Here is a 27,248-nt window from a genome sequence, read left to right as displayed (position 1 = left end):
GAAATATTATAGCAGTTTTCCAGATCCTAGGTATAACATTTTTGGACATTGACATTTCAAAGAGAATAGAAAAGGGAATGGCAATAACATTTGCAATTGACTTTGAAAATATGGCAGGATATCCATCAGGGGATTTGGAAGATTTGGATGGAAGCTTTTGTTGATAAGAAACAACAGAATTGTAAGGAAATATAATATTATTTAAAGAATTTTTGTGTTTTGGTAAATCTAAGACTGGTGCAATACCATTGTCAGTAACAAACACAGAGCCAAAAAAATTGTTCAAAAGTTGCGAATTTTTACAATCATCTGTAATAAGAGAACCATCAGTTTAAAGTATTGGCGCAACAGAGTTACATCATTTGGATTTTTTGTTTACGAAAGAGTAAAACTTAGTGATATTGGATTTGACAACTAAATCTTTCTCTCTGGAAATGCAATTTTTTTGAACTTCTGCATCATATAAATGAGAGTAGTTCTTGAATTTAACATAAAAAGATTGATTACCTCTTCTTTTGTAGTCTCTATAGAGAATACGTTTTTTGGAAGCTAGTTTTTGGATGGCTAGAGCTTGGATATTGTTTTTTCTATTAAAAGTTAACGGTACATGCAATGAAATAGATGAATTTAAGAAATTACAGATAGTTTGCGAGAAAGTTTCAACATCCTGATTTTGCTTGGCTAATAAATACCAGTTTACATTTTGTAAGTTGGTGTTTATAGAGTTGTAATCAGCTTTGAAAAAATTATACTAGGTTGTTTTTTAATATGGTTTATATTTCTTCAAATTACAATTGAAAATAATCATGCAGTGGTCACAGGTACTTGTAAATGGGGCAATAGTTTTTATATAAAAAAACGTTTTTAGAGTTGTTGGTTAGTATCAGATCTTGAAGGTTGTAAAGTCTGGTATTGTAGGATACAAGTTGTGTTAAAGCATTTGCGGAACACGTTTCTATGAAAAGGTCATGAGATGAAACACCAAAACTAGTTGGGATTGACCAGTTTATATGTGGCGGATTAAAGTCACCAGCTATGATGCATGTAGAATCACAAGTATCGGTAATTTTATAAATTATCTTACACAAAGCTTTGTTTTTTGAAATACTGATGGCTGCACATAGAGGTTGATAAATGCATGCAATTCGTATTTTTTGCACAATGGATGAGACAGACATGTCAACACATGTAATTTTAGTAATTGTAGTTCCATTGGAATATTAAGATGCGTTTGAAGTGAATGGATATTATTGCGCACTAATATAAGTGAACCCCCACCTTTACTGTCTCTATCATATCGAAATACTGTGAAATTATTGCCATTCAACAATAATGAATCAGGTGTATTTTTATTTAACCAAGTTTTGGTAATGATAATGATATCAAGATTGCTGTTTTCAAGGAGATTGTGCAGGTAGTGTAGTTTATTGTTAATCGATCTAGCATTAAAGTAAGCCCAGCTAATGGTTTTGAAAGGATATTGTTTAACTTTTGTTTTGTTGTTATTGTTAGCATGGTTTATACTGAGTTTATAATTAATGTGGTAGTTGCATTTACTGGTGTTATTATTACTTTTTTTAATTCTGCTTGATAAGCTTTGAAACATGGATTTTAAGAATGGCATTGCTTCTAATGCAGTATCGAAAGGGCAAATTGAGTTTTCCATTTGCTTGCAATTCGTTGTTTTTAATTTTTCTTTCTTGAAGCAATATTTTCATATTTGATCTCTCTGCATCATTAAGATCTGGATTTATAAACACCTTAGCAAATTCTGTTGAGGTTCTTAAGAATTTCGCAGCGCTCAGAATGAAGTTTCGATCACTGGCTATTTGTATTTTGTTGCGGTATTGTAGTTGAAGTTGAGGTTGTTGGCACATTGGAAGATTTTTGCTTTTGTTTAAAACGATGCACTTTTTTGCTTTTATTTCCACTGATTTGGATTGAAAAATTTTTTCAACTAATTAGTGATCATTGTTATTAGGGTTTTCAGTATCTTGTTGTGGAAGGCCAAATATTATTGAATTTTTTGCTCTTTTTTTTGTATCCTTAACAATATTGGTGGTTGCTTTGGAAATCTAAGTTGCTCCGGGGATTTAGTTTTGGTTTTAAATTAAACACTCCAGTTCATGTTTATTTACTATTGCAGCTATCTTCATTTGATTTATTTTTCAATATTTCATTTTCCTTCTCCAGATTAACAACTCTTATAGTTAATTGTTCAACTTTCTTAAGCAGTTATTGATGAATTCATCTTCGTTTGCTTTTTTTGGTGCTCCAGGATCTTTCTGTGACATTTTTATTTAAATGATCTTCAACGGAGCGCAACACCACCAAACCACCCAGCAACAAACTTTTTCAATTTTATTATTATTATTTTATTAATTAGTTGTATGTATATTTTATATGTTGTATGTGTATCTTATTACACAGGGACTAAAAAGTTTCAGTATGTGTTTTTTTGTCTAACATAAAGCGGAAGATATGGAAAAAGGAATAATATAGTATTTATATGCAAATAAAATTGAAATAAGTACAATGATAACGCATGTAAGATGTCTGGAATTTACTTAGGACAACAAGCACGAATTAAGAATATCAATGAACGAGCACATTTTTACCTTGCGCAGCACACTTATTAAACTTAGTTGGAAATTGTTTTGCAGATTGTTGCAGAGATGCAGCATGCTTTTTCAATTTCTTGCAAGAATTGTTTAATTTTTTTTTCTTCATCAACAAATTATTAGTTGGTGTTAACTAGTGCTTTAAAAGGATGAACTATTACAAATATTTCTGATACAAGGTGGGTTTATTAATATTATGATGGTGAACCATTGAAGAAAAAATGGGTGGGAATATTTAAAGCTTTAAAACAAATATCAGAAGATGAAACTGTATACTGTATACAAATATCTTCTCAATGTAGAAGCCAATAATAAAAGATAAACAATCAAATGAGTCTTCTCGAATGTGCTTTCATGATGGCATTTCGGAAATATATTTCGGAATACTTTAATACTACTAATTTAAATTTACTATCGATAAAAATTGATTTGTCAGTTGTTATTGACCAATACAGTTGATCATCATTGATTGAATTCGTAAATTCAAAGTCAATTTTAAATGAAAACTATGATTTTAAAGTCAAAGACTATATGTCTTTGATCGTTCGTCAAAGAATTCAAAAGAAAATGAGGAAAGATAAGAAAAATGAAGAAATCAACTGGAATCACATACTAATTACATACTCACACACAGAATATATCACACACAGAATCACATACTGAATGAACCACACACGGAATTACATACTAATGAGAACTAAAAAAGAGGCTTGAAGCATATGAAGTTATTTGCAAAAACTTTGCATTTTTAGGCCATTTAATAATTACCCACCTGATAAAATTTTGAAAAATGAAGTACATTTATACCAAATGTACAATAACGATTCAGATGAATGTTTTATGGAAGAATATATTTGCTTAAGTTCATATTTGAAATAAAATGAACTTTAGATGAATTCTATAATATAGCTAAGGACCATTTTGTGCATTCATTGAGCAAATTGCTCGGCTGAACCTAGCTTTTTGTTGCTAAAAAAATTGAAATCATATTTAAGATCTACTGTAAAAGAAAATAGTTTAAACATCTTATCTATATTATCAATAAAAAGTCATTAAACTTTCAAAACTAATTATACTGATATCATTGATGACTTTGATAACAAAATTAAGGAGAAAACTTTTATAGTATATTTTTGCTTTTTGGTATTTTGATAAATTTAAATAAACAACAGATAATTATTTTTAACTGTAAATATGTTTTGCTTTAACTTTTATCAAAAGATATAGGGTAACAACTATTCATATGCCTAGGAGCACCATAGAAACAAATGCGTCACTGTACACATTATATCAACTTGGGCTATATTGTAATAAATAGTCATGGTGCATGCAATTAATAAATGGTCATGGTGCGTAATCTTTTTTAATAATTAAGTTAAATAGTTTTTTTGCTAACTTCAAACCAAAGCTCATTTATTTTTTATACAGGAAGTCAGAGATACCTAAAAGATACTAAAAAATCATAACCCTAGTTCACATGTATTAGTTTTGTTATAGAAAACATGTATTAATGTTGCACAAAGTTTTTTAGTAGAGTTTTGTAAAAATTGTACTAAAAAAAAGTAGCTATGTTTTTGGAGACGTTTCTTATTTTCTTGTGCTGGTATTTTATCTGAATAAACTATTTAAAATCTAAATACATTGCAAGTTGCACCTTAACATTAATCTTACTAAAAAGGACATTTTATCAAGTGCATGTATTTAAATGTTTAATAGTCTAAGGTTGAATTGTGCTCTTAAAATATGCTGTGTAACCAAGCTGACTTATGTTTTTTTTAGCTTTATCAACATAAAGTAACAGCATTTTTTTTTTTTTTTTCAGTTTTCACAATTTACAGTTAGATATAAATCATCATTTTGCTACCATCCGCTTCCTGGAAAAGCTTACTTTCTTTGAAGCATATAAGAATTAGCAAATAATATGAGATTTTATATATAATTAGTATTATAAAATTTTTAGGTGCATTTATATAAAACATATTATTATATTGAAACATAAAGTTTAACACTTTTATAAAATAGTATTATTAAAAGTGTATGTATTTTTTTTTTTTTTTTTTTTTTTTTTTTTTTTGTAATTCACCTCCCAAAGGCCAAGAAGACCATTACAGATAAGAAGGCTATTTAATTGTGGTTATAACCCTCTCTCAACTCTATATGCTTAAATGCAACATTTAAAAAACTAAAAACTTAAACTTAAAAAGAAAAGTTTTTTTTTCTTTAGACTCTTGCACCAAGGCCAACTCAATTGCCAAGTTCATTGCAATAAACTGCTTGTCTCCATATAAAGCTACATTAGAGGAAACAAGAGGTTTTGATTTGAATTGGACTATTCCAAAACAATATAACTCTACAATTAATACTTTGACAATGCCTTGGAGATATCAAACGTGGCAAGAGCTTGATGGGTATCCATATATAGCTAGTTTAAACACTTACTATGGTGGTGGTTATGTCATAGAATTATTTTCAAAATGGAAAAATCAAGTTATACTTGATCAAGCAAAAAAACATCGATGGATTGATAGACAAACACGAGCTATAATAGTTGAGTTTGCTTTGTTTAACGCTGCTACTAGTTATTTCAACATGGTTACAATGGCCTTAGAGTTTCTAGCTTCTGGTGGAGTTGTTCCTAATTTCTCTGTTCTAACATTCAATTTATATGCATCAGCGACTGAATCGAAGGCTATGTTGGGTTCCCAAATTCTATTTATCTTGATGACTATATTATTTACTATTCGAGAATCTCGTTTTATATATCGAACTGGTTGTAAATATTTTGTAGAGTTTTGGAACTTAGTTGAAGTTGCATTGATAATACTTTGTATTATTGCTGTAGGACTTTACTTTTATAAAGGTATTTTTTCTTAATTTTATATTTAACATGTTTTTAAAATGGTAAAAACAGCACTTAGAATAGCTTATGGGTTTATATTTTATATAATTCTTGACAGTTTAAATAAAGAAACAATACAATAAAATAATTTTAAATATTTTCACTTTGCACATATTAAAAATTTTATTAAATGATTTATTTAAGAACTCATGTGTTTGTGTGTATTTATGTTAAAGTGCATGTATTGTACTTATTTAATAAGTTGCAAAGTGTAAAAACTTTGATTTAGGGTTTTTATTGGAGCAAACCGTCTATTAGCTTATTTAAATATTTATTTAAATTTTGTAAATATTTTGTGTACTTTTTTAAATTTGGATTTAAATATGATTTATAGAAAAAAAGTAAAAAAATTTAATATTGAGTTGGAGATTTTATTATGTATATAAGGTGCTTTAAAAAATGCTACAAAGACATGCTTGTGTATTGAAAAAATTATAACAAAATGAAAATTAAACCAAATTTAAACCAAATACCTCGGATCTATTTCATTGAATATATTGTTTTAGATAAATTAAAAAATTAACAAAACTGATTATCATATATTGTTTGAGAAAAGTTTGTTGAGAAAAAATAAAAAAGACTTTTTGTTATAATCTTTATTATTATATTAGTGCTTGTTATTTTGTTTATTTTTATTGATTTATAAATGTTATATATTTATTTATATTCTATATATTTAATTATTCAAATTTTTGAAGTCTTTTTCTTTTTGCAAATATATCTATATTTTAAGATTATCTAGCCAAAGTTTTATTGCAACGGCTTCCAGATAAAAAACCACAGGTGTTTATCAACTTCCAGTTTGCATCTTACTGTGATATGTTGCATATTTGCATTGTTTCACTAATCGTTTTCTTTGTGACTTTAAAGTTCATTAAACTTTTGCAGTTCAATCATCATGTTTCAATGATATCTTACACTTTAAAAGCTGCATGGTATCCTTTATCAATGTTTGGAATTGTTTTTTTTATCATTTTGTGTTCATTTGTTACTTTTTCTAATATCGCCTTTGGTAAAGTTCTGATTTTTTTTTAATTTATTTTTAATGAAATAGGTAAAAAGAAAATAAGTTGATCAATTACTTTTAATTAGTGATTCTATATAAAATTATTTTAAATAAGTAATTAGGTGTTGTATTACCTTTTTTTTTTTTTTTTATTCAGCAGTAACGGGTGGCAAGTTGAACATGGTACAAAGTTTATTAGACAAATAACATCTTATCAAATTATTTATGTTAATGTCAACTAACTATTTTGTAGCAAACTTCAAGCTGATCATTTATCTGTATTTGCTTTAGAAATTGTTGTCAAAATTGAAACCAAAATGCATCTGTGAATATAAGATGCAAAGAAAACGTGTGCACGAGTTTTATATAACCAATAGAGGGAAAACTATTCACCGCTAAGCACTTTGTAGCTGAGAAAATGCAGAAAAGTTTCATCTATTGGAATATCAACTAAGCTGAAAACAAGTTTGGCTACCAAAGAGCCAGGAGTAATGGCAAAAAATTGGTACTCATGACCAAAACCAACATAATGCGAGTAAAAGCAATGTTTGACCATAAGAACAACGTTTCGCAAACGTCAAGCAGATTGACAATTTCAATGCAGTCATCAATACATTTTCCTGACACTCAAAAACAAGTCTTCTATCCATACAAGAAAGAAAATTAGGATCCCGAAGCAAGCAGAGGACTAGAAAACAAAGATTATACCAAGAAGTTGTCGGCTGTGTGAAAAGTTCCAAAAAATGTTGCATTTTGGACAATGAAATGTACTTCACTTTATCTCACTTGCACATCAACGGCAATGGCATTTTCTATACCAGTGATGTTTCAGTAACTCCTGCAATTGTCAATTATGACCCAACAGTCAAATACGAGAAGAAACTGCTTGACTGGCTTGACTGCTTTTCAGAGCATGGCATTTCAAAACCTTTCTTCCTTCTAAGCGGCATGGCAATCAACCAGCAGATGTTCTTGAGCAAGTGTATTTAAAAGAAATTAATGCTATTCGTTGTAGAGCACCTTTCAGATAATGCCTATATATTTTGGTCTGACCTAGCATTGACGCATTACATAAAAGTTGTCATTTCCTACCGGAATGCCAAAATGGTGAATTTTGTCTAAAATAAAGATTTAATGTCCTTAATGTCCCAGAATTGTCCTTTAATGTCCCAGAATTGCACCCAATCTAAAATTTCTGGAGCATTCTGAAAGGCAAGGTTTATGCAAAAGATTGTCAGGCAAAAAAATCATCTGCGCAAATAGATCGAGAAATGCCTCAAAAGTTGACTTGGTTAGTGTAAAACTTCTTGCTCAACAGGTTCCGGCTCTTTTTGACTCTGTTAGACAACATGGCTTAACTAAAGATCAATAAAACTTTTTACAATAAAGAATGTACAATAAATACTCTAATCGAATCTTTTTAGCTTTTTGAAAAATATGGAAAAAATGAGGAAGTAACATCTCTTAAAACTGATTTTCAACTTGTCACCCATTATTGATTATTTTACTCATTACTTTATTTTTTTTTTTCTAAATTAAACCTGAAACATAAATTTGAAACTTTTTATATATATATATATGTTGTATTTATATAAATATATATATATATATATATATATATATATATATATATATATATATATATATATATATAAATATATATATATAAATATATATATATATATATATATATATATATATATATATATATATATATATATATATATATATATATATATATATATATATTTCAAATATATACTTCAAATTTTTAATTTTTTTTTATTTTTTGGTATTTTTACGATAAAACTTGTAAATATTAGAAAAAAAATTATGTTAAGCATTTATTATATTAAAAATTATGTGAAATATATGTTGCATGTGTTGAAGAATTGTGGAAAGAAATGTTGAACAAATATCACAAGGACTTCAAATCTGATTTAGCTGGGTTTTAGTCAGATTTTTATTCAACATTTTTCTGTGGTTTTTTGCAGCTAACAAAACGTTCTGCTTCATATCTTCATTTTGCTATGACATAATAAAGTCTTGGATCAAATTTATATTTCTTTCTGCACAATCATTAGTGACTACCATACTTTTAACAAAAAATTTAAAGTTGTCTAAAACAGTCAAGTCCCCTTGTGCAGCTAACTTAACCTGGTCATGGGTAACCTTGGCTAGGCAAAACAAAATCCTGCACTGATCACCAACTAAATTTTATAGTGTTGTAGACGATGTGGTTACAGGCATTTTAGGTTTACCCCTCATAAATTCTTCAGGAACAGGAAACTGTAGCAGTTTTTGGAGTAACCACTGGTGAAAAAAAATTTGGCACAATCTTTGATGAGCTAAAACTTATTGAATTTTATTGAAAGTTATCCAAAAATGAAGTCGACTACATTAATTGAACAAGTGTACAACTATTGTAATTTGCACCCTAACGCTAAAACGAAGAGCACCGTAGAGTATTTTGTTGCCTCTAATCACCCTGAAAGAACCATTAAACGTTATATGGCAAAGTGGAAGAACAATGAGCCAAAGTCTCGTAAGCCTGGATCAGGCAGAAAACCAAAAATTATGAATGCTGGGAACATCAATTGCCTGAAAGGTCTTTTGAACAACCGGTCTGGAACTTCAACAAGAAAAATTGCAAATAAATTCAAGTGTGATCATTCCTACATTGTAAAAACAATAAAAAACAAAACAAATATTTGTTATTTTAAGAAAAAACAAATCCCTGATCGCACTGAGAAACAGTTAAAGCAGTTGCAACTGAAGTGTGGAAGAATTTGTCGCAAATTCAGAAACCGCGACTTTGTCATTGGCGATGAGTCTTATTTTACATTTAAACATACAAATAAAAATTCGAATGTTGGATTTTACTCAGATGACGCAAAAAATGCACCAAAAAATGTAAAATATAAGCGCAAAAGCAAATTTGAAAAAAAAATTCTTGTGTGGATTACCATATCCCCTCATGGAATCTCGAAACCATTTATTGCTCCTGCGAGACTGGCAATTAACCAAACAGTGTACAAAAATGATTGCATCATCAAACGATTGATTTCTTTTATCAACAAACATCACATTGATGGTAATTATGTATTCTGGCCCGACTTGACCTCTTCACATTATGCTAGAAGTGTGACCAATTACCTCGATGAGAAAAATATCTGTTATGTAACAAAATTTGATAATCCAGCATGTGTCCCAGAATTACGACCAATTGAAGATTTCTGGTCAATCCTTAAAGGCTACGTGTATGAAAACAATTGGGAAGCTGAAAGTGAAGATCAGCTGCAAAAAAAAATCCATTTTTGTTTAAAAAAAATTGATAAAAATCTTGTACAAGGCATGTGTGAACATGTATACAAAAAAGTTGATGCCATACATCGTAATGGCGAGAAATCATTATTGCAGTCCCGAAAATGAAAAACTAATATATTGTTTAATATTTTGTACAATATTTTTTGATCATTAAACTTTTAGTTGTACTATTACTGTCTGTGTTTATTTTGTGGCAAATTTTTGTCACCAGGGGTTATATTCTTCTTCTCATCTTTTTCAACATCATCATCAACTAAAGCCATTACAACAAGCTGCTGACTTGAATACCAGGTATGACTTTGCATGCTTTTCAGTATTGATTGAGAAAACTCGGAATATTCTTTACTTAAATCAAACACATCTTTGAATGCTGCTAAATCATTAACTGGTACTTTAATACTAAGAGAGCTTTTGAAAAACCAAGGACAGTATGTAAAAGATATAAATAAAGAAGCTGTTTTAACCATCTTCTTCTCCTTTTCATTCATGATGTTTGAGATGTTCTTTGTCATTTCTAATGTAAGTAAATAAATTGCATCTGCCATAAACCTTGCTGCATGGCAAGCTCCTGGCTGATGAAATTTTATAGCAGGAACATGACCACCAAAGTAGTAAACATATAACTGACTAAGATTTTTGAAGTCTCCTCTTTTGAAAATATTTTCATTTCAAGTGCAGTTTCCCCAAACTTTAATGCTGCCTTGGCTATATTATAGACAGGTGATCCAATCTCTAAAGAAGTCCAGTTAAACTTAACCAGATTGTCTGATGATGTGTCTATCTTGTCAACAATTGTTGACTAAGCCTACTGTAAGTGCACATAAATTTCTCTTCTCAGAGACTTGGTCTCGGCGCCAGTCAGAGCAGTCATAAAATGTTTAATATGTACTTTAATAATATGGTGATGACGCATGCACCAGAAAAGACTTGTATTAAGGATAGTTGATAGAATTGTAACTGCTCCCGCAAATTTTCCAGTGTTGGATGCAGTTGTGTCGCAGCAAACACCAATGATATTGTCAACAATATCATAGTATTCCAAGAGATTGAGGATTAAATTTGCCTACTCGGACCCAGTTAAATTTTTTCCCTCCACTATGCCAAGCAAAAAATCATCTCTACATTCCAAATCTGGGCTAGTTACACTAACTGCGATTCTCTCACAGTTAACTGTCAGATCATTCTCTTCTTTCAGATGTCTAACAAGTTTCCCATCAAAATGGACTATGAGTTTTTTTCCTTTAAAAACATCAACAAGGTCCTGTCGTAGTGTTTTTCCTAAATCAATTAAATTATACATTTAAAATAATAGAGATAATAAAAAAAATTAACTTAGGTGAATAATATTTACCAAGATTTTCAATAATTCTGTATCTTTTTCTGTGTATAGTAGATCTTGATAAATTAATCTCATGCAAGTCAACACCTGCTTTATTGCAGATAGCAGAAATTATACCAGTCTGAAGCCTAACACTGATTCTATACTAAACGCTAACAGCAGAAGTAGCTTCAATTAGTTCATCTGGAGTTAACTCTAAAATTATTTTCGATTTTTTTGATTTGGATACATCATATTCAGAACTATCACTTTCTTCACATAAAATGGAACTTTCAAATGGGCTAACATCATCTTCAAATTCAATTTGAACATCCAAAGCTTTGTCAGTACTTTTCTCGTCTGTTGATTTCTCCTTTTTTCTTTTTGACCCTTTGTGTTTTTCTGATCATTCAATTACCTAACTCTTTCGTATCTCTGCTTTCTTAGCAGAGCCTTAATTTCAAATTCTTCATCATGCTGTGCAGTCATGGTCATATTCCTTTTAGATCTTTGGTCTTCGTAGAAGGCTACATCTTCTTTCTTTGCATCTTCGGTTCTTTTCTGATCTTTCATTATCATGTCAATTATTGTAGGAATAGATATATCAAACAAGGTATTAACCTCCACCTGGAAATCTCCTTGCTTTTGAGTCCAGATCCCTTTACTTGAACTCCAGTTTAGTTTACTCCATCCTTTCATTTTATTATATTTCTCTGTGAGTTTAAGGATCTTTTCACTGAAAAATATTACAAGCTGAAGTTACTAAAAAACAAGATAAGCCTACAATAATGTTTTTGTGTGTAAAATTTACCTAACAGATTTTCCACTAATAATGTTGCACGTAAAACCAGCTTTTATCCAGATGTCAGTGACAGCTGAAGTTACACATCTATTGATTGATCTTTCGCATACTTTATACTGGCAAACTAGACTTCTGGTTCCTGTTTTTGTTGGACAAGCAATAATTTCTTTACTTGACTGAAATCTGGTGCTCCTATATAAAAGAGAATTAACTGAAATTTATAATTATATTCATGAACTCTAGTAAATAAATTAGAAAAAAACCAGATATTAAAATTACCTAGAAGATTTTAAAAAGTGAAAGTATTGCAGGGTATTTCTGACACTGGGCAGCTGGTTGACTGGAAGCTCATTTATGGGATATTTTAACAGATATAGGGATCGTCTTAAACTGCTTTAAACAGTGTACTTTTCTTTTTCGCCTGGTCCTTTTTATGCTAGATTTTTTTACTGTACGACCCATTTTTAACAATATATTTAATTATGAAACTAAAAACTTTGAAACAGTTTTAAATCACATGTATCTTAAAGTAATCAAAATTTTATTAGTAAAAAATAGCAATGATCAATAAAATACCAATAATCAAGAAAAAAAGTGAAATATACAATTGAATAAAAGTAAAAGATGACTACTTTAAAAAATTATATTTAAAAAACTTTTGAATAAATTCCATCTTTTTTATATCACATTTACAATTAAAATAATAAAAACTTAAAAAACATGACAAAAATTGACATTTTTTCATGTTTTTTAAGTTTTACACCAAGTTCTTACACTTATCTGAGATCAATATTTTTTATATATTTCGTCTTTTTACATATAAGAGCCAAGTTTTTGATAGCGCACAAAAAATTTTTTTTTTTTTGAAAAACCCTAATATATATGTATGTATTGTATATATATATGTATTGTATATATATATATGCATATATATATATATATATATATATATATATATATTTATATATATATATATATATATATATATATATATATATATATATATGTAGAGAGAGAGAGAGAGAGAAAGAGAGACACACATGTATATATATGTTATAGATATATATATGTATGTATGTATAGTATATATATTTATGTATTGTATATATATATATATATATATATGTATGTATGTATTGTATATATATATATATATGTATATATGTATTGTATATATATATATATGTATGGTATATATATATGCATATATATATATATATGTATACATATATATTATATATATATATATATATATATATATATATATATATATATATATATGTATATATATATATATGTATTGTATATATATGCATATATGTATAGAGAGAGATATATATACATATATATATATATAGAGAGAGAGAGATATTTATACATATATAGATAGATATATATATAGAGAGAGAGAGATATATATATTATATATATATATATATATATATATATATATATATATATATATATATTATATATATATATATATATATATATAAATATATATATATAATATATATATATATATATATATATATATATATATATATATATATATATATATATATATATATATATATATATGTATATATATATATATATATTCATATATATATAGATAGATAGATAGATAGATAGATAGATAGATAAATATGTATATGCTTTATCTGAAATCATTATTAAAATATTTGAAATGTATTTAAACTAAACGTGTTTATCAGTTTGGGATCATCTTAAACTTATTGTTTAATTGTTTGTTTAAAATAAATTTCTTTAGGTGCATTATTGGGTGAGTACAAAACTTACAACGAAGCAATAGTTTCGACAGTTTCATTATTATTGGGAAAGTTCAGTTTTAATCAATATGAACGTGCTAACATTTTTCTTGGCCCAATATTTTTTTTCGGTTTCAATGTTGTAGTAATTTGGATCATAATGAATGTGTTCATATCCATTTTAAATGATTCTTTTAGCATGGTTCGTACAAATGCTGAGTTCCAGAATAATGATTATGAGATAGTTGATTTTATGTTGAAACGCATTAAAGGTGTTTTTTTAATTGTATGATTTATTTTCCTAGAAATTGTTTATAAAATTTTTCTACATTTTTCATAGGGGAATAAAAAATTATTAAAGTTCTGAGCTTTTCAATGATTACATATTGTTACATTAGGTTGGTTTAAACATAAACAAGGAATAAAAAAGCTACAGTCGCAGACACAGGTACAGTCAGAAAGGAAATTTTTCTCAAAAAGTAAAATTATACAAGTTGCAGAATATGTTGATAAACGTTTAATAAAAAATGATTCCATCAGAAAAGGTAAGATAAAGATTCACAGGATTGTAGTTTAAAATAAAGGATTTTTTTTTTTACAATTTTTTAATATCCTTATTCGCTTGAGCATATTTTTTTTAAATTTGTTTGGTATTTATATTTTATTAGTTGTCCTTTTAAAAAAGCTCATGTTACTTAAAAAAAAAAAAAAATTTATAAATCTATTAATGTTTTATTTGTATAAGTATTTATGTTAGGGTTTTAAATTCAATATTATAATTATTGTTATTACTTTTTTATTATTAATACTGTTTATTTTTAGTGGAATATAAAAACCTATATGCTGTTGAATTAACAAACACATGCGAAGATTTATTATCGAAATTCGATTACTTATTGAATGAGAGTAAACTTGATAATGATATTAGTGAAACAATCGATCAAATATTCGATAAAGATTTATTTAAAAAGTTTATCGATTGTATGAAGGTTGTATATAATAATAATAAAAAAAAGGCTAAACGTAAAGAAATGAATGAAGTTATTATAATGGACATAGAGGAAGAGATATTTTGATATATATTTTTTTTATTTTTTTCATGTTTTTTTTATTATTAAATTAAAAAATTAAAATTTGAAAAATTAAAATCATTTTATAATTCAAATAAAGTGCATTTAAAAAGTAATCTTACATTTGCGTTGTTGACCGTGTATACACGTTTTAAAATATTAGTTTCTAGAAGTTTAATATTTTCATTTCTATAATACAAATTATCTACAAAATTGATTTATTGATTTTTGTAATACATCTTTTTTATTGTAGCTGTTACTTTTGATTTATGTCGTTATTTTTAATTTATGCTGTTACTTTTAATTTATGTTGTTACTTTTAATTTATGCTGTTACTTTTAATTTATGCTTGATATTTATGTGACACTTTATGACAAAACCAGGGAGCTTATTTAATTAATTTAATTACACGACTTTTTATTTGGCATCATTATCATTTAAAGTTAGACAATCTTGAAGATAGCAGAAACACTAAATAACTTTAAAAGATTTACTTATTTTTTAAAGTTCATGATAAGAATTTCAAATTATTATAAGCAATAGTTACTTAGTTGTTTTGTTAACTTCAAAATTAAAAAGGAATTACAAGTAAATACTAAATTTTTACCCAATAAATGTTTAACACAAAGGAAATAATCTTTATTTGATTGTTTTTAAAATAATGAGTTTAGGGGAGACCGGGGCTAGTTGGCCGCTGAGGTAAGTTGGCGAATTGCGTTTATCTTCAGAGCCTTTCATCAGAAAGTAACAAAAATTACACAGAACCTTCCTAATTGACCATTTCCTCATTCACAATAGTATTGTCAGGATTCGCGCATGCGCATTGGAGATTTGTGTGTTTTTTGGACAAAAACGTAACTTTTGGAACATCGCTTCCTTTTTACTTTACAAAAAAAATAGTTGGTCATATGAAAACATATTATTGTAAAAGTTCCAGTCACCATTGGTTTACTATATCCAGTCAGACTTTATTTCAAAGTTGCCGTTTTTCAGGATCTATAGACTGTTTATTGAAAAAAAGGCTTTCGGGGTATGTTGACAAAATTTTCACAGGGTAAGTTGGCTCATAGCATTTACTATGGAAAAAAAAATGTATTTTTTATAAAATAATTTTTTTTTTTTTAATTTTTAATAATGTTGAAAAAACTTACTCTTACAAAAAAGTAAGTTATTAGTTTTTTTTCACATAAAAAGTGGGATACTGTTGGCTGTTGTACGTACTAATATTTCGTACGAGCTAAAACTAATATTAAATTTTTTGGCTTAAATTTATTGCCAAAATTAATAGTAAAAAAAATTCTATTAATTTTGCACTTAATAGTACCTTATTAATCATTTATATAGTTTTTTATTTTTTTAAGGGCCCGGGAAGGCCCCAAGAAGTTTTTTTTTGTAAATGAATAATAGCGTTCTCTACTGCAGGCCTATTCATCGCGCAACCGGATATTTTTGTGGAGGCCTACTTTTTTACGGCAAAAAAGATATCTTCGTAAGTTTAAAACCAAAAAGTATTTTTAATTCTTTGTATAGCCTAATAATTTTTTTTGATGAGAAAAGTAAAAGAAAGAAAAAATTATCTTAAGTAATAAACAATGTAATTACAAGGCAAAGAAACTTTTTCCAATTTAAAATTTCACACGTTTAATTATATAATTTCACCTTTAATTTTGGCTTAAACATCTAAATACAAAATTAATATTTTCTTATATTGAGTAGAAATGTTATTTAACCAAACAAAGAATATTAGATAGTTTTGATTAAAATTGTTAATAAAATCTGAAAGAGAAAAAAAAAACTACTAAATGAAACTTTTATAAATCTTTTGTAAAATAGTTTAGTATATATATACATATAAATATATATATACATATATATATATATATATATATATATATATATATATATATATATATATATATATATATATATATATATATATATATATATATATTGAATATAAAGCATAAAATAACAGCTGCGTTCTAACTATATTTATTCTTCGTAATATTTCGATCTGCTTTTGCACAGATCGTCATCAGACGTAAAATATTATACCATATTAAAAAAACATATATATAATAGAAATAAAACATGCTCCAATACTTCTCAACCGTGACAATGACATTAAAATTTCTACAAACAGTTGGAGACCTCTTTTCAAAAAAAATTGTCCAAATAAAGGAATCAAATAATATTTGCTAATTTTATATTTACGTTATTATGTAATCGTTTATGGCTTCTTTTTAATATCTTCTTTGACGTTTTTTATGTAATATTTGTTACGGGTTTTTTTTTTGTATCATATTTTACGTCTGATGATGATCTGTGCAAAAGCAGATCAAAATATTACGTAAAAAAAATTTAGTTTGTACGCAGCTGATATTTTATGTTTTATATTCAAAAATATATATATATTCATGTACAACAAGATATGACATTGAAACATATATATATATATATATATATATATATATATATATATATATATATATATATATATATATATATATATATATATATATATATATATATATATATATATATATATATATATATATATATATATATATATATATATATATATATTAAAATAGTAGACAACTAAGTAGACTTATAAGAGATTTTCAATACTTTGATTGCAGGTTCTTTGCCAGATCTTGGAGTAACAGTGGTACATAAATTCTTTTTTAAATGTTGCCCAATATTACACAATGATGTTATTCCATATCCAATAAATAATACTCTGATATAATCATTAAAATACTACTTAAAGATTTTCTGCAAACATGAACTTTTACCATTTGCAAAATTACAAAACAAAAAAAATGTCCATTGGCACAAATTATCAGTTGAAATTTTTAATCCACCGCGATCCAAAAATTTAGAAAACTGACCATATTTCTGATAATAAAACGTTGCTTGATCTAAAAGTTTATAATCAGTTCATTTTTTATCATTTCGTGTAACATAACCAGCAATGTGAATAAGTGACATTTTGACATCATCAGCAATGGAAAATTCTAGATCTTGCAAGTTATCAAGAATTTTGCAGCAGTTTTCAGACAATTTGTAATGGCATAACGTGCATTGATGACCAGACTTCACATTAAAATAGTCAAAATCAATATTTAATTACAAAAGTAAAAATGCATGTTTGATAGGTAATTTTTTAATAACTTAATGAACACTAAGAAAATATGTATCACCAGAACCGTGACGAAGTATACTATAATCTTTTTCCAGATGATCCGATGTAAATTGACCAAGAAGTACATGGTTTTGCGTAGTGTTAAGCAAATATCTACATAAATCTACTATTCCATAACAAGTTTGATGTATACAAGTTGCAGTATCTTAAGAAAGCTGTTTAATACGTTTACCTTTGAGACCTGCCATTTTAAGAGCCATATCACCAAATTGTAAATTGTAAAATAACTTTAAACGATTGTAATCAAGATTATTGATAACAGCCTGCAAAGGATCATTATGCCTTGTTTCAGCATCAATGACTTTGACATTTAAAATTTTTCACCTAATAATAACTTTATTGATAAATATAGCAGTGTCGTTAACATCACTATGAATCATGTCAGAATGTTGCAAAAGAGCAGCATAAGTTTTTTCAGAAATTATTCTTAAAACCGTCAATACACACTGTTGTTCAACAGGTTTAGGAGATATTGAAATATCATTCAGGTCAGATAACTTTAGAAAGCTTCCGGATTCTGCATTGTAAAGCTGTTTTAAATGAGTCCATTTTACAATCCTGGTTACTCCGTTATTGTCAAATTTTAATACCTGAGTTTTTTCAATTGAACAAAGATTACGAATATTTTTTATGTGTACAAAACCATAAAGTAAATACTTTCCATCTACTGTTAACCATGGTTTTCCCGGAATGTGTACATTTTAAAAAAAACCTGCTTGACATGATTCCCATCACATATAACAGCTTTTACATTTGCAGTGACTGAATCAATTATTTGATTGGTTAAATTAATCTGTTCAAACAAAAAATCAAATCGTAATTTTGACATTGGTATTATTTTAATTAACACCTTTGGACCCCCGTTTAAACAAACAGCCACAATCCCTAACAATGTTTTGGACAATTCCACTGGTTTATCCTTTGATCTACGAAAAATAGTTCCACCATGGTAAAGCGAACTTTTTTAACATATATTTCATCCTGTAGTACGATGCATAATTTCTGCTTATCCGGAGGAGAGTTAAAATTGAAGGAATTTGTCTTCATTAATGATCTAAATTTTTGAAGTAATTCGAGTGTTGAAATAGATAGAAGTTGATAATCATTTCTTAAGCAATTATATAATGCCTTTGATGTTGAAAAATATATAAAAGAGTGTATAAGTATTTCAGGTGTATAAAGTTTATTTCCAACTTTTTTTGGTGCCATAACTGAAATATGTTACATAATTACTTCTTTTTTATAGTCCATTTTAAAGGAGCTTAAAAAACAAAGTATCTCATCAAACTTCGACCAGATGTCAACAGTTATAATTCAATTAACTGTTAAGCTAGAAATGTGACACTTAATCCCATAATGAAATGTTTCAAAGGTAAGATTTTCATAAATTTTAAGTACAAAAATTTCATTAAAAAAAAGGTATTCCATTAAAAATTGCAAAGATTGTATAACAACATAGCCATCAACCATAAACGATATAACTAGATATTGGTGATCACTACTACTGATAAACTTATTTTTAATGTCACAAAAAGTAGCTTTATCCCTTTTAAGAAATGTGTCTAGCTCATCATATAATGTATTTCTAATCCCACTTAAAGATCTTTTGGTAGTTCTTTCAATTGGATTAGCAGTTGGAGTTTGAGATAAAGGTATTCCCAGCCAAACAGAAGGAGGATTTTTTGGTCGACGTTTTCCTTCACGCACTATAACTGTATCAAAATTTGGAGGCCAGTGTAACTCACAGATAACAGTGTACTTGGTAACAACCAAATTAGTGTTTGGAATAGTTTTTATCCATTTTTCACGCTCAACATTATCACTTGGAAACCGATACGATATTTTATTAACTTCACTAGATATTTTGTTTTTTTCACTTTGATAGTTTGAACGCTGTGACAAGCATACACACAGAACTTATTTAACATGATTTAATTTAAATTTTATAAATATATTATTCGCTTTGAATTAAATCTGAAACTCCATGTTTAAATTATATAAGTTTATTAACATTGTATTATATTCCATTATTTAAATATATATCATAAACGACATGACAATTTATCTGGTCTGAACGTGGAGGAGTAATTTTGCCTCCACAAAAAAATCCGGTTGCGCGATGAATTGGCCTGTAGTAGAAAACGCTGTGAAATGAATGCAAATTTTATCAGTTACCCAAATTCATACTCTTTGAGACTACACTTTAATATTTTCAAAAAAATGTGCTGTTTATGCGACAGAGCTCATAGAGTAAAAACCGAGCCAACTAGCTCCGGTCTTCCTTATACTTTCTGAGTATATCGTTTAGATTTAGCTATGATTGCACAAAGTTAATAACATAAGATACTATTTATGCTTTAGAAAATGAGTGCGCTAACAAAATGTTTCACGGCAACTATAGACATTGCTATGCAACTTTAAATACTAACAAATGGTCATATGTGTTTATTGAGTAAGAGAAGTCCACATATATATTAACCACTCTTTTTGTTTTCCAAATGTGATTAGATATGCAAAGCAAGTAATAAAGTCATAAGGGTTGGTTAATCTATGTTTTGTACAATAAAATTCTATGTTTTGGTTAGTCTATGTTTTACTTGCTAATAAATACTTCTGTACTTATTAGAAAGTAAAACAGATTTCTTTTTTTTTTTTTACTTACTAATAAATACATCTGATTTTACCGACAAATGCAATTTTTTATCGGAATACCGGTATAATGATTTTTGAATGGTATTGGATGCACTCTAATATATATATATATATATATATATATATATATATATATATATATATATATATATATATATATATATATATATATATATATATATATATATATATATATATATATATATATATATATATATATATATATATATATATATATATGTTGTTCCTTAACATAATGAAAGGATTATTTTTTAAAATAAAGTGTAGTACGATGATTCTGAGTACTGCCAAATTTGATATAAAGATTCGCGTTTCATATTAAAGTATCGCTCCGAAAAAATTAAATGTCAGGAAGATAAATGGTTTTGTATCAACATATATACATTTTGCTTTTAAAAATTAGCTTTTGAATTAAGATAAATCAGAAAAAAGTTGCTTCTTATTGGGTTATTTCTTATTGGGATTATCAACAAGTTTTGTACGGTTTTCAACTTCTTCTAAAATTTCGTTTCGTACTGCTTTATCCAAAAATTAACCAAACATTTTGTATAACATCATGTACAAAATAGTTTTGTTAGTATTTGTAACATGTAACAAATATTTCAATTGTTTTACCTTTGTAAGTATCTAAAGATAATCTGAACATCACTTGGTTCCTCGCTCAGCAAAATTGTTTGTAAGTTTTACTGTTTTAACGAAAGGTTTAATCCTTAAATAGTTTCCATCTACTTCCCATTCTGAAGGAGAAGGTTTGAGTCATATACCATTATCGTTTAAGTTATGAAAAAGCAACCAAGATCGTTTTCCTGTATAAGACAAAAGCTCCGAGTTCTCTTGAATAGATGGAAGAGTAGGTTTTCCAAAATAAATAGCAAGTGGACTTCTTATATTTATCAACTTTAACGCAAAATTAGCTTTTTCATTGGCAGAAAGTTTATTAGAAAAAAGACTGAAGACAGAAACCGCCTCAGTTAAATACCCAGAGTGTTCATTAAAAACTTTTTGAGCCTTTTTAGCAACCACAGAGAAACCTGTAATTTTTTTTCAGAACTCCTAGATCTTTTTATAACTGAATATCATTAACTGATACATCAGAATCTTTTGCTGCTTCTGCTGCCAAGCTTTAATATACAAAACCGAGCTGAAAGTCAAAAAAAAATTTAATTTTGCTATATCGGAATCATGTAAATCTTTTTTAAAGATAAAATCTTAGGTGCATACAATAAATGGGACATCCATCTTGCATGATAATTCGCTCCACAAGTTTTCCATTTTTTAGGCTCTTGTCCTCCTAAGAAATAAAGAGCTATTTCTGCTGTTCGCTTTCTTATAATCATTTTGTCAACAATTTTACTTAAGTAAAATGGAATTATGTGTGTGTGTTTATTAAGTGTGTACTCAGAAAAACAATTGTTTCTCTGAGTACACACGAGTTTCTTCTGCTTTCATTTTAAGGAAAGAATTTTCAAGATCTAGACACCTATTTTTGAGTGGCACCTTCTTTAAACAAATCTATTCTTTTTGAAATCTATATTAACATCAGATTTTGTATCTTTTTTAAACAAGTAGTCCCAAATTACTCCCAGGATTAATTCAAAAATATGATGGCGACAAGCCAGCCAAAGTAGAGTTTTCATTAACTTGCATTCCTCTATTGAAGAAGTGTTACATCTTCATTCTTTATTCCTGTGTTACAAGCAGTCGTGTCACAAACCTGAGCGTACCTGATGTACGTTTTGAGATCCCACTTCTCCAAATCTCCCTTTCAGATATCAAGTCCTGTACCGGACTGTATTGGTTTTATTGACAATATTTTGCCTTCAACCCAATTAGGAAAACCACTCATTAAAACAGTTAAATACTCAAACTTTTGGCCAGAGATTTGTTTCAAAAGTTTTCCATCCCAGAGAAGTGTCAAATAATCTAATTTAACTTTTTTTTTAAACTCGGTTATGATTTCCTTTTCTATTATTTGCCTATTTATCTTTCTTGATCTTCTTATTTATTGAAAGTTAACATCCTCAGCTTTATTGAAAGTTAACATCCTCAGCATTTATTGAAAGTTAACATCCTCAGCTTTAACGCCGCCTGCATAAAGTAAAAATAAAAATTTAAAGATCAGTTAGATATAATATTTTTTTAATAATAAAAACCTAGAACTAGAATTGCAGAAGTATTTATCATTAGCTGAGGATTCAATAACTTAGTTCTGTCTGCGATTGCTGTTATCATTGGGTGAGAAATAAAGTACTTTGGTAAAACCAAATTGCTGGTATCTGATCCAGTATCAATAAAAAAAATGTTAAATTCCGGATCACTTTTAGAAGCATTTTTAAATGTAGAACACAAAAAGTGTCAAGATTCGTTCACAAGAAATTCTTTAGCTGAATCCAATTAACTGAATAGTTTCTTCATCATTCAATTTTCTTGTCTTTATCAATCGCCATCTGTTTTTCCAATCTTGCTTTTTTCTCCTAACACGGGAGTCTAGTACCTTATCTTTTGCTCCGATTCCTCCAGTTTTTATTCCATTTTTAAGAGCTGTAAACCAGGCAATATCTTGATCTGCATCTTTAGCTCATCTGGTTTTTCTAATGTCATCTTTCCAACTGGGAAAAGTAATATAAAAAATGTTCAACTATGTCTCAACGTTAGAAAAACATTACGATTTAAACGTTATTTATTTAACGTTGATTCAACATTAAATTAACGTTGACAAAAAAACTTATAAAAAACCGTCCGTTGAATTGATGCTTAAAGTAAAAATAGTTAAAGCGAAAAAGTAATAAAACAATATTTTGTGTATAATGTGCAAAACAGAGGGTGTTTATGTGTGAAATTTTGAATTTTGAATTTTCAAAAACGTTTTATTTAGTATTCAAATTTCTACTTGTTCTTACGACAAAAGAAATTAATGGCTTATTTAAGAACTGGCGAAAATGCCACTCTAATGTTCTAGCTCTGGCAGAATCATCTTCAGTAGTAAAGAAGAAAAAGTCGAAAAAAAAATGACAATTCAAAATTTACACAAAATATCAGTTGAGTAGAAGAAGACAAAAATTCGGAAAGCGTTTCTGAAAGTGAAAAATTTCTTTATGATTATTTGTCTCAAAGTGACAATGACACTGTGTTTTTATCAGAAGAAATTGAAAAAAACGACGTTTCTTTTAATCACAAACTGGCGAAATGGCAGTAGAGCACTGCTGTTCACATGAATAAGTAAACGAGCTGTTAGCTATACTGATAGCAGAAGCCTTATGCTATCTGCAGAAAAAGCTTTTTGTATACCAGTCTCAAGACCAAAATAAAAGTATTGACACTTGCTTTCGACAGTAACTAATTTTGGAGCCTGAAGCAAAGTTCTTTTTATTAAAATTTACCAAAATTAGATAACGTTGATAAGTTCTCGATGGCTGAAGGTAGTATGTTATTAATTATTTTTTAGTGAATTTTTTTTTAATATTATTAGGTTTGTAAAAATATTCAACAAAAGTTGTTTTGTGAAACTATTTTAAGTTATAGAGTTTGAAAAGAGAGTGTTATATTTTCTTACTGATATAAGATATCCCAAAACAGAGTGGCAGAGCCTGGTTATAATAGCGAATTTATAAGCCAAATAAGTTTTATTTTGTTGGTAGCTAAATTTGTTGAAGTGGACAAGATATTAGATGACGAAAAAAACACAATCATCAGAAGTGAGTTTTAATAAGTATTTTATTAAATAGTTATATCATTTAGTTTCAGAACTTTTTTTAATTTTGAGTCTACAGCTTTATTTCAAAATTTATAAAAACTTATAACTGTATATATTAGAACAATGGCTTCTTATTTGGTAGTATAATTTCAATGGTTTAAGGGCAATTAATGTTAAATGTCTACAGTTTCATTTTCATTAACATGATTATAGTACATTATGAGCGAGGTTAGGCAATTTTTACAACCAGATGCTATTCCTGGTGTTAACTTATTATTCAGATCAGGACTGATTATTTTTTTCTTGTTATAATGCGGTAGTGGTGTAGTGGTAAAGCGCTCGCTTCATAAGTGAGAGGTTCCGAGTTCGATTCCCACCACGTCCCTGGTAGTACCGCGCTCAACTTGTTTCTCCGTGCAGCGGCCTTGTTCGTCAAGGTTCGTGTTTCGGAGTTATAGAGTTGAGAGAGGGTTATAACTACTATTAAGTAGCCTCCTCATCTGTAGTGGCTTTATCGGCCTTGAGGAGGTGAATAACAAAAAAAAAAAAAATACTAACAGAAGTTTACCAGACTATATGGTGCTATGAAAGGTATACCTTTATAAAATATATAAAACTTTTTTATTTTTATTTACAGCTTCTTCTATTGAATACGAGGAAGCGACTGAAACTTTAATTGATGGCATTTTGTCTGACTTCTTAAAATACGCTCTATTTCGAAAAGGTGGCGGAAAAGAAAGGAAATTAGATTGATTGTTATAAATATTTACATATATTTCAATATAGAAATATTTTCTTGTTGTCTACTAATATTTTATTTACAGTGTTAATTTAACATTATCAAAAAAAAATTCAGTTATGAAAAAACGTAGGATAGAGTTAATGTTTTAAGTAAAATAAGAAAAGCTTAACTGATATAATATCTTTATTTTTAATAAAAACAAAAATACTAATGATGTGGTATTAAAAATTGGTATTAATATTAATGCTTATTACATGAAGATGTGTAAAAAATAAATTACAAGCTATTATTTGGTCTTTAAAATTGTTTGAATGATAATTATCATTCAAACAATTTTAAAGATAAAATTGTTTGAATGATAATTTATTATTTATTGAGATGTTTTCTTTTTTAATTATTGTTGCTTTTATATTATCAATCAAACTAAGTTATTGTTGTGTGATATTTTATAATAAACTTTATACTATATTTTGTATTAATAATGAATATTATCTATTTTTGTTCAATATTCCGTATTACTCTTATGTAGTTAATTATTTTTTAGCAACCTGGGATTCTTTCATTATTTTCCTTTGATGCCTTGAGTTATTTAAACATAATATATTCAGAACTATGCAGATTAATAGAATAATAAATATATTCATAAAAATAAATTTAAAATATCATAAATTTATAAAATAAAAAAAACCTTATCTTTGCTAATAATGTCTACTAATATTATTGTTTAGCAAGTATCATGGTTATAAAATGTCAAGATTAAGCTAGTTTAACTAGGCCTTTTAGTACAAAGTTAGGCCTGTTAGTAAACTTATATTATGGTTTCTTCGTTTTTTTATTAGTTCATATAATATTTTCAAAATCAAACATGTGGAAAGGAGCTGTTTGGAATAAAGACTTACAAGGAGAAAAAGGTGTAGTTCCATCAAATTGGATTTGTAATAAAACCGTTTATTGGCCTTCAGGTACCAAGCATTGACTGCACTAAAATGCTGAGAAGTTTCCACAAATTAAAATTAAATTCTCTTCAGGAATTACATCTATATATTACAATTATTATTTTTTAAATAATTTTGCTAGGAGTTGTTAGAGTTATTTTGTTGATACAAAATATGTAACTATTTGTATATTTATATATTTATAACCATTCTAATTATATATTTATAACCATTCATATAACTATTTCAATTCCACAGAAAGCAAACAGGATTGTGAAAAATTTGAATTTACAACTACAAAAGAAAAATGTTATAATGAGAATGCCTATTTACGAAAAGGAAAACAAAAACAAAGAGAATTTCCCAAGTAGGTATTAGTTTTATGTGATTGGATTTTATAAATTTCAATTTTTATACCTAAAATAAAAATGATTTTGTAATTTATTCCATAAATTAGTAATTATATTTTACAGGTTCAGTTATCAAAGATTTAGATGAAGTGTCAATGCACCTGACCTCCAGTTGTTCATTGATCAAATCTATAGGTAAATATATATATATATATATATATATATATATATATATATATATATATATATATATATATATATATATATACATATATATATATATATATATATATATATATATATATATATATATATATATATATATATATATATATATATATACATATATATATATATATATTTGTATAGATATCAATATATAGAATATATTCGAGGTAAAGTATTTTGATGTAATAATACGAAGTCTCTTGTACGTGTTACAGTGCTCAATATTACTGAATAATAGAGCTATATATAATTATATTTAGATGAATGAAAACAACTGATTAGCGGGACTTAAAGTTTCATGCCCGAAGGCAATCATCAGCCGTTAATACAAACAAAAAACGTTAACAAACCGTTACAAAAACGTAAAAAATTACTGTAGAATGACATCTGACGTTATAAACAAATCTACGTAAAAAACAAATCAAAAAACAAAAAACAAAAAGCCGTTATAGTTTACTAGTCCCCTGTGTCAAATAAAGATAATAGGAATTTTTTTGAATGTCGACACTGAGATACGATTTCGTTTTTTTTATTCAGTAGGTTTTTTCCATTATGCGATAAAATTACATATTTTTCGTAGAGACAAAGGTGGCATATTTTTGT

The 27,248-nt window shown here is 27.5% G+C and overlaps 1 protein-coding gene across 2 annotated transcripts in view; it reads left to right on the top strand.

The window, feature by feature from the left end:
- The window catches only part of LOC136080649 (uncharacterized), a 273,327-nt gene extending 258,434 nt beyond the window's left edge, over positions 1–14,893 (top strand). Inside the window, exons 27-31 of one of the 2 annotated variants that reach the window (XM_065797575.1) lie at positions 4,846–5,481; positions 6,254–6,532; positions 13,748–14,017; positions 14,144–14,290; positions 14,568–14,893. In XM_065797575.1, the coding sequence (XP_065653647.1) occupies positions 4,846–5,481; positions 6,254–6,532; positions 13,748–14,017; positions 14,144–14,290; positions 14,568–14,821 (1,586 nt within the window). In that variant the 3' untranslated portion in view covers positions 14,822–14,893. The remainder of the gene's footprint in view (positions 1–4,845; positions 5,482–6,253; positions 6,533–13,747; positions 14,018–14,143; positions 14,291–14,567) is intronic. The other variant, XM_065797576.1, reaches the window with a different exon arrangement.
- The last annotated feature ends 12,355 nt before the right edge of the window (positions 14,894–27,248 follow it).

The sequence above is a fragment of the Hydra vulgaris genome, chromosome 05 (assembly GCF_038396675.1).
Source record: "Hydra vulgaris chromosome 05, alternate assembly HydraT2T_AEP".
NCBI lineage: Eukaryota > Metazoa > Cnidaria > Hydrozoa > Anthoathecata > Hydridae > Hydra > Hydra vulgaris.
The sequence above is the reverse complement of the archived record's forward strand: the minus strand, read 5'-3'. Positions and strand labels throughout refer to the sequence as shown.